The following is an 8,042-nucleotide window of genomic DNA, read 5'->3' as shown; positions in this document are numbered from 1 at the left end:
GGGGCTAGGTTGAAGAGCTCTCAGAAGGATGTGGTGATTAAAGTCCTGAAACCTGGAATTGAAGATACTTTGGTTGCCGATCTGAATTTTATCTATCTTGTTGCACGTGTTTTGGAGTTTCTAAGCCCTGAATTAGAGAGGACATCACTGGTAAGAGATCTCTTAATCATAGTTCCACATACGTCGACATCCTTGATCTTCTTGTAGCATAAAAATATGTTAGTAAACTTGAATTCTCTCTGTTTTAAAATAACAAGCATGCAGTCTGTTTTTTTTTAAAATGAGGGGTAAACCTTATTTTTATACAGAATGATCGTTCAACCAAGTGGTTCTTGGATCACAAGAGACCAAATTCCACTAAAACTGAAGTTTATGTCCTTTTTAAGGTTTCATGTGTAGCATATTTATTTGGTTTTTGATTTGATTATGCAGCTTGCATACTTACCAATGAACAAACTTGCTCCGATGAGCATATGCTTGTTTTGTTTTGAAAAGGCCGAGCCAAGATACAATGATGTAGATTGGTACGAAGTGAATTGGTCACTGCGATAGAGTGATTGCATTTAGGTATATCAAACAATACACTTTACATCAACAAATCCAGAGTACTGCCATTAATCAGAACATTACAATGAGTTCTTTTTTTCCGAGAAAGTTACGTAAATTTGTGTCCAGAAAGAATCTGATTCTGCAAATAACTCACACACTATAGTATTTTGTGGTTCATGCATGTCAAAATAACAGATAGCTTTGTGAAAACATCTTAGACATGTTCCTGTATTTTTGGAGGTCAACATTTTGTGATGCCGTTGAGTTAGATAATACAAACTGGAAGTATATATTACTCAATTCTGAGATGCACTGTAAACAAAAAAAAGGATGCTCTATATATTCTTTTCTTAGGTAGCTATCATCAAGGACATAAAGGAATCAATGCTTGAGGAAGTTGATTTTAGAAAGGAGGCTGTAAATATGGAGGCTTTCCAGAGATACATCGAAGCAATGGGATTTGATAGGCAGGCCAAATCTCCATTTGTGTATCAGCACTGCAGCACAAAGCGTGTCTTAACTATGGAAAGATTGTATGGCGTTCCACTCACCGATCTTGATTCTATAAGGTCTCTTGTTCCTGATCCTGAGTTGACTTTAGTCACTGCCCTCAATGTCTGGTATGTTTCACTTCCACCAGCTGCCTCGGTTTATCTTCTGGTATAACAATTGATTTGGATAATTATGTGGTAGTAGTCAAATCTTGGTATAAGCATATTGATAGATCCACTTAATGTGTAGGTTTGGAAGCTTGATCTCATGTGAATCCTTCCATGCGGATGTGCATGCAGGAAACCTATGGTTACTTCGTGATGGGCGTGTTGGGTTTATTGATTTTGGTATGCTTTAAGACTTAAGTTCCTCCTACAGTGATCTTACTATTGCCATTTAGCGGGCATTATGTTCTCATTGGAATTTATGATAGAGTCTTTACTTACTCGTTAGCATTTAGCCATAACATCTTGTCAACAAAGTATAATAATATTAGTTAATACTTAACAGGAATTGTTGGTCGAATATCCCCAAGGACTTGGGCTGCTATGGAGATTTTTTTGGCTTCTTTCGCAACTGAGGATTACAATGCTATGGCATCGGCCCTTTCCGAAATGGGTGCTACAGGGAATGATATAGATGTTGACTCCTTTGCAAAGGACTTGCAAAAGATATTCTCGTCGCTACAGGTAATGTCTACTGAAGGGCACAAGTATACTTTTTATCACCAACAGAAGGATACTTGATTTGATATTCAAAAAGCTTGATCAGCCTTATTGATTGTGGATGGTGTGCTTTAATGAAGAAACATCCTGCCGAAGTCCCAAAAGTATAAAACTCTATGCCAGAGCAGACCTGGCCTGAATACTTGTGGCAGCTCAGTTTGGATTTAGGTAGCTTATGTGGAGCAACTAATGTGGCTAGCCTTGTAGTGTATTTCTTAAGTATTTGACATCCCACTGTACTAGTTTATTTTATGGTGCACGATTCTCATGCATTTTTTTTTTTTGTGAAGCAGGAGTTGGATACTGAAATTATAGTGGCAGCTGCAAGAAGTTCTGATGCTACAGCTGTATCTGCTAATGTTGTTGTAGACGAGAGGCAGATGAATGCACTGTTTCTTGATCTGGTGAGCTTCTTGATTTTCTGATCCTATCTAGAGAACACAATGTAGAACTACAAACAAAATGTTCAAGTAGAGTTTTATGAAATGCCATTCCTCCCGCTGCTAGTATTCCTTATTGTGAGACATTTTCTACTATAGTCAATAGTTAGGGAGATATGCAGTAGGCGTATTCTTGTTCTATTTTATTTTTTTTGAAACTCAATCAGTAGGCATATTCTTATCTTTTGGACTGCAGTTCAAAATGAGTTAAGATCCTCTGTTTCATACTCCAAACTGCTAAGTCCAAACGACAAGCTCAACAAGATCGGGCGCAATTTCAACTGGCACAATGACATTGACAGCACGTCGGGTGGGCTGGTCAACTAGCCCACGGTCTGTCGCTCGAAATCGCTTGGCCGCCTTGGCCTTGCTGGTCTGGAGAAATTTGGTCAGGCGCTGAGGATGAGATGGCCTTGGTTCCACTGGACCAATCCCGAGCGGCCGTGGGTGCGCTCCACCTTGCCATGTGATGATTCAGGCATGGATATTTATAGGCACCGACCACTATCACAATTGGAAATGGCGCAAAGACTCTGTTCTCGCATGACAACTGGAGAGGCAAAGGTCCGCTCAAGTCTTACGCCCCTGAGCCGTACAGAAGCGCCACTAGGAGGCAAAGGTCAGTTATGAAGGGGCTTCAGGATGATAACTGGATTCGAGCCGTAGCACGCATGCACAGCCTGTCCCAGCTATACGAGTTTGTCAACCTTTGGACTTTGTTGGCTCACATGAACCTTGACCCTGATCGGTATGACATCATCTCCTGGAAATGGACTTCCAGCGGCGTCTAACTCTCCGGCCTCCGCCTATGCTGTTCAATTCCACGGACCTCACCCCAAGTTCCTTTCCACGAAGATCTGGTTGGCGTGTGCTGAGCCAATATGCAAGTTCTTCTCCTGTCTCGTTCTTCACGGTAGAATCTCATTGCCAACATGCTTGCCATCCGTGGGTGGCTGCACAACCAGATCTGCAAGCTATCTCTGCGTGCCCCTGAGACTGCCGTGCATCTCTGCAAAGACTGCTCCCTTTCCCAGGCTGTCTGAAGCAACATTCAAGCTTGGACTGGTGAGATCATCCAGGCTACTACCGTGCAGGGCACAACTCAGGGGGGTCTTAGATTGGTGGAGATCATGATTGAAGCTGCACCGAAAGAGTTTAAGAGGCGCAGGAGTGGGAGACCTCTCTACACGATTTGGAACATCTGGAAGGAAAGAATCGTCACACTTTTAATAGGATCCGCCTAACCCTCCTGGAGGTCACCACGCTGGCCTTCAAGGGCATAAAGCAGCGTCACATGGCATTTGGCCACGCAAGGACAAGTGAGGGTATCGGTTAGACTCGGGTTTTTTCCTCATGTTTTTGGAGTTCTGATGAGTCCCTTCACAATCTCATCACATTTCTGTACAAAAATCTTCTATTCGTCTAATATGAAAAGGCAGCGCTCCTGGCGGTTTCTTGAAAAAAAACTGCGAAGGTAGGTATGGGTTCCTTCCTTTTGGCTTTCAGAGTTACTCCCTCCGTTCCTAAATACAAGTCTTTTTAGAGATTCCAATAGACTACATGCGGAGCAAAATGAGTGAATCTATACTCTAAACTACGTCTATATACATCCGTATGTAGTCCATATTGAAATCTCTAAAAAGACTTATATTTAGGAACGGAGGGATTATATTGTTCTATCCTTTTTATTAATGTCCTTTTAAGCCGGATAAAAGATGCCATTCTGAGATGCACATGTTGTTTAATAATCGAGTATCAAGTTGCAGATTTGAATCCTGAGCAGGATATATTGTTCTTGGAGAACAAAATAAAGTAAACTAACTTATTTGTTCTTGCATCTCCCAGGTAAGGGTTAGCGAGTCATATGGGCTGAGATTTCCTAGGGAATTCGCTCTTCTCATGAAGCAGCTTCTTTATTTTGATCGGTACACGAGGCTGCTGGCTCCCAGCATGAACATGCTGCGAGATGAGAGGATTAACATTACTTCCAACAAGCAGACCAGAAGAATGAATTGATTCTATCTTCCATCATTTGAGGAATTGGTGCAAGACCTGGACAAGTGACGTGAGTTGTGACAAGCGTATGTAACCATGCTAGAACTGTATATAATTTAATACGACCAGCATAAAAGTGAATCACGTAAGAGGAAACATAACACTGGCTCCTGTTGTGGAACTTAAGGCATCTTGGAGCGGAAATTGCTTTTGGATCTCGGGCTCCATGGAGACTGGAATTTGAAAATTATAAAATTATAATTTTCAAGTTTTCAAAAGTTCTGAATATATACACACCTACAATGGGATGTATACTACTGCTCTGTTCACTTATGTAAAACGTTTTTGACGTCCATGTACAAAATCAGGCACGTAATGTTTTTTTTTTCACTTTTCAGTTATACCCCTCGGGCCACACCACTCTCTTAGTCTCTCTTGTTCCCCTCTAAATCCCTAGCTCGTGTCCGACGCTTCCCCTCTAAATCCCTAGCTCGCCTCATACGCTTCGGTTGCCACATTGTCTCTGCTTCTACCTTGCAATTATGCTCATCATTTAAATATTTTATGCCAAATATTTTATTAAATTCTTCTTTTATCAATTGATCATAATTTTTTGATCCATCATTTTTTAAAAAGACATGACAAAGACACAAAATATGATGCAACCTCACTTTTTTTTGTAATTTTCTTTTATAAACCAAACTAGTGATAAAATAAGAAACTAAAAGATTCAGTTGCAAGATTTAAAAATATACCTTCAAGCTATCACTTTCCCAGCAACGACGTCAGAATAGAGCTTGATGTACTACACATCTTATTTTTGTAGACTCGTGTTGGGCCTCCAAGCACAGAGTTTTATAGGACAGTAACAATTTTCCCTCAAGTGGATGACCTAAGGTTTATCAATCTATGGGAGACGTAGGATGAAGATGGTCTCTCTCAAACAACCCTGCAATCGAATAAAATAAATCTTTGTCCCTAACACACCCAATACAATAGAAAATTGTATAAGTGCATTAGTTCGGCGAAGAGATGATGATACAAGTGTAGTATGAATAGGAAATAGTAGATATAGGTTTTTGTAGTTTGAAAATTAAAAAAATAGCAATGTAGCAAGTGATAAAACGGAGCACAAACGGTATTGCAATGCTTGAAAACAAGGCCTAGGGTTCATACTTTCACTAGTGCAATCTCTCTGCAGTGCTAACATAATTGAATCATATAACAATCCCTCAACATGCGACGAAGAATCACTCCACAATTCGTATCTAGCGGAGAACATAACATAAAATTGTTGTACTGTACAAAACCACCTCAAAGTTATCTTTTCCGATCAATCTACTGAGCCATCCCTATAAGTGTCACAAACAACCCTAGAGTTCGTACTTAAATAACACCATATGATAGACATCAACCAACTATAATGTCACTTAGATAGTCCAATGTGACGCCCCCGATTTAATCGTACACTAATCATGCACGCAAACGTGTACGATCAAGATCAAGGACTCACGGAAAGATATCACAATACATCTCTAAAAATAAATAAGTCATACAAGCATCATAATACAAGCTAAGGGCCTCGAGGGCTCGAATACAAGTGCTCGATCATAGACGAGTCAGCGGAAGCAACAATATCTGAGTACATACATCAGTTAAACAAGTTGCCATAAGATGGCCAACACAAACTGGGATACAGATCAAAAGAGGCGCACGCCTCCTACCTGGGATCCTCCTAAACTACTCCTGGTCGTCGTCGGCGGCCTGCACATAGTAGTAGGCACCTCCGGTGTAGTAGGAGTCATCATCGACGATGGCGTCTGGCTCCTGGGCTCTAACATATGGTCACAACAACTGGGTATAGAAAGGGGAAAAAGGGGGAGCAAAGCAACCGTGAGTACTCATCCAAAGTACTCGCAGGCAAGGATCTACACTACATATGCATTGGTATCAATAAAATGGTTAGCATCTGTGGACTGAAGTGCAGAGTGCTGGAATGGATAGCTAGTCCTATCGAAGACTACGCTTCTGACAGCCTCCATCTTAAAGCATATAGAAGAGAGTAGATGGTAAGTTCACCAAGTATCATCGTATAGTATAATCCTACTCGACGATCCTCTCCTCGTCGCCCTGTGAGAGAGCGATCACCGACTTGTATCTGGCACTTGAAAGTGTGTGTTTTATTAAGTATCCGGTTCTAGTTGTCATAAGGTCGAAGTACAACTCCGGGTCGTCCTTTTATCGAGGGACACGACTATTCGAATAGATCAACTTCCCTGCAGGGGTGCACCACATTACCCAACATGCTCGATCCCTCTGGCCGGGCACACTTTCCTGGGTCATGTCCGGCCTCGGAAGATCAACACGCCGTAGCCCTACCTAGGCCTAACAAAGAGGTCAGCACGCCGGTCTAAATCCTATGCATGCAGGGGTCTGGGCCCATCGCCCGTTGCACACCTGCACGTTGCGTGGGCGGCCGATGAGCAGACCTAGCAACCTTCATTACAAAGGAAGTTGCGTTACGTGGTCCAACCCAGCGCACGCCGCTCAGTCGCTGACGTCTAGGAGGCTTCGACTGATACCACGATGTCGAGTGCCCATATCTGTTCCCGCGTAGTTGGTTAGTGTGTATAGGCTCGTAGCCAGACTCAGATCAAATACCAAGATCTCATTAAGCGTGTTATTTTGAAGTAACCGCGGGCGCTGACCAGGACCAGGCCCACCTCTCTCCTAGGTGGTCTCAACCCGCCTTGTCGCTCCGCCACAAAGAGCCACACAGAGGGCCGTCGGGACAAATGTCCTTTCAGCCCCCAATCCGTGAATCACTCGTGGGTACTCTACGAGTCGATCCGACTTTAGTCACAACATGTATCATATATTATTTATATAAGTATATACTCGTGATCACGACCCGATAGTATAGCATGGCAGACGGACAAGAATGTAGGGCCACTGATGATAAACTAGCATCCTATTCTAAGCATTTAGGATTGCAGGTAAAGATAACAACAGTAGTAGCAAAGACATGCTATGCAGCAGAATAGGATTAACCGAAAGCAGTAACATGCTACACTACTCTAATGCAAGCAGTTGAGAGAAGGAATAGGCGATATTGGGTTGATTAAGGGGGGGGGCTTGCCTGGAAGCTCAGTTCAGAAGGAGGGGTCGTCAACACCGTAGTCGTACTGGGTAGCAGCGGCGTCGGTCTCGGTGTCTAACGAGAGAAGAGGGGGAAGAAACAATAAATATAATGCAAACATATGCATGATGATGCATGACATGACAATGAGCGGTGCTAGGTGTGCCCTAACGCGGCAGTAGGTGATACCGGCGAAGGGGGGAAACATCCGGGAAAGTATTCCCGGTGTCTCACGTTTTCAGACAGATGGACCGGAGGGGGAAAGTTGCATGTTTGCTATGCTAGGGACGGGTGGCTGACAAACGGACTGCGTATTCGGATTTGTCTCGTCGTTCTGAGCAACTTTCATGTACAAAGTATTTTCATCCGAGCTACGGATTATTTTATATTAATTTTTAAAGATTTAAATCATTTTTAGAATTAACAGAATTAATTTAATTAGAAAATGTAATTACGACGTCAGCATGATGTCAGGGTGATGTCAGCAGTCAACTAGTCAGTTGACCTAGTCAAACTAATGTGTGGGTCCCACTGTCATTGTAAAACTAACTAAATAGAGTTGATTAGTTTAACTAGTGATTAGGTTAATCTAAACAAATTAATTAACTTGATTAATTCTTTAATTAATTAATATATTTTTATTTATTTTCCCTTTTTTTGTTCTAAACAGTACATGGGCGTGGGCCCCTCGTGTCATTGGTA

General features: G+C 42.1%; 1 protein-coding gene across 2 annotated transcripts in view; it reads left to right on the top strand.

Annotated features, from left to right (window-relative positions):
* Positions 1-4,513, top strand: part of LOC119331922 (uncharacterized aarF domain-containing protein kinase At5g05200, chloroplastic) — a 7,898-nt gene extending 3,385 nt beyond the window's left edge. Inside the window, exons 6-12 of one of the 2 annotated variants that reach the window (XR_005160712.1) lie at positions 1-150; positions 904-1,169; positions 1,291-1,388; positions 1,552-1,730; positions 2,060-2,170; positions 2,403-3,680; positions 4,052-4,189. Coding sequence is in view for 1 of the 2 variants with exons in the window: in XM_037605098.1 (XP_037460995.1) it covers positions 2-150; positions 904-1,169; positions 1,291-1,388; positions 1,552-1,730; positions 2,060-2,170; positions 4,052-4,222 (974 nt within the window). In the remaining variant the exon portion in view is untranslated. Of the gene's footprint in view, positions 151-903; positions 1,170-1,290; positions 1,389-1,551; positions 1,731-2,059; positions 2,171-2,402; positions 3,681-4,051 lie in introns of both variants that reach the window. The other variant, XM_037605098.1, reaches the window with a different exon arrangement.
* The last annotated feature ends 3,529 nt before the right edge of the window (positions 4,514-8,042 follow it).

This window comes from Triticum dicoccoides, chromosome 7A, assembly GCF_002162155.2.
Source record: "Triticum dicoccoides isolate Atlit2015 ecotype Zavitan chromosome 7A, WEW_v2.0, whole genome shotgun sequence".
NCBI lineage: Eukaryota > Viridiplantae > Streptophyta > Magnoliopsida > Poales > Poaceae > Triticum > Triticum dicoccoides.
This window is presented reverse-complemented; position numbering and strand designations above follow the sequence as displayed.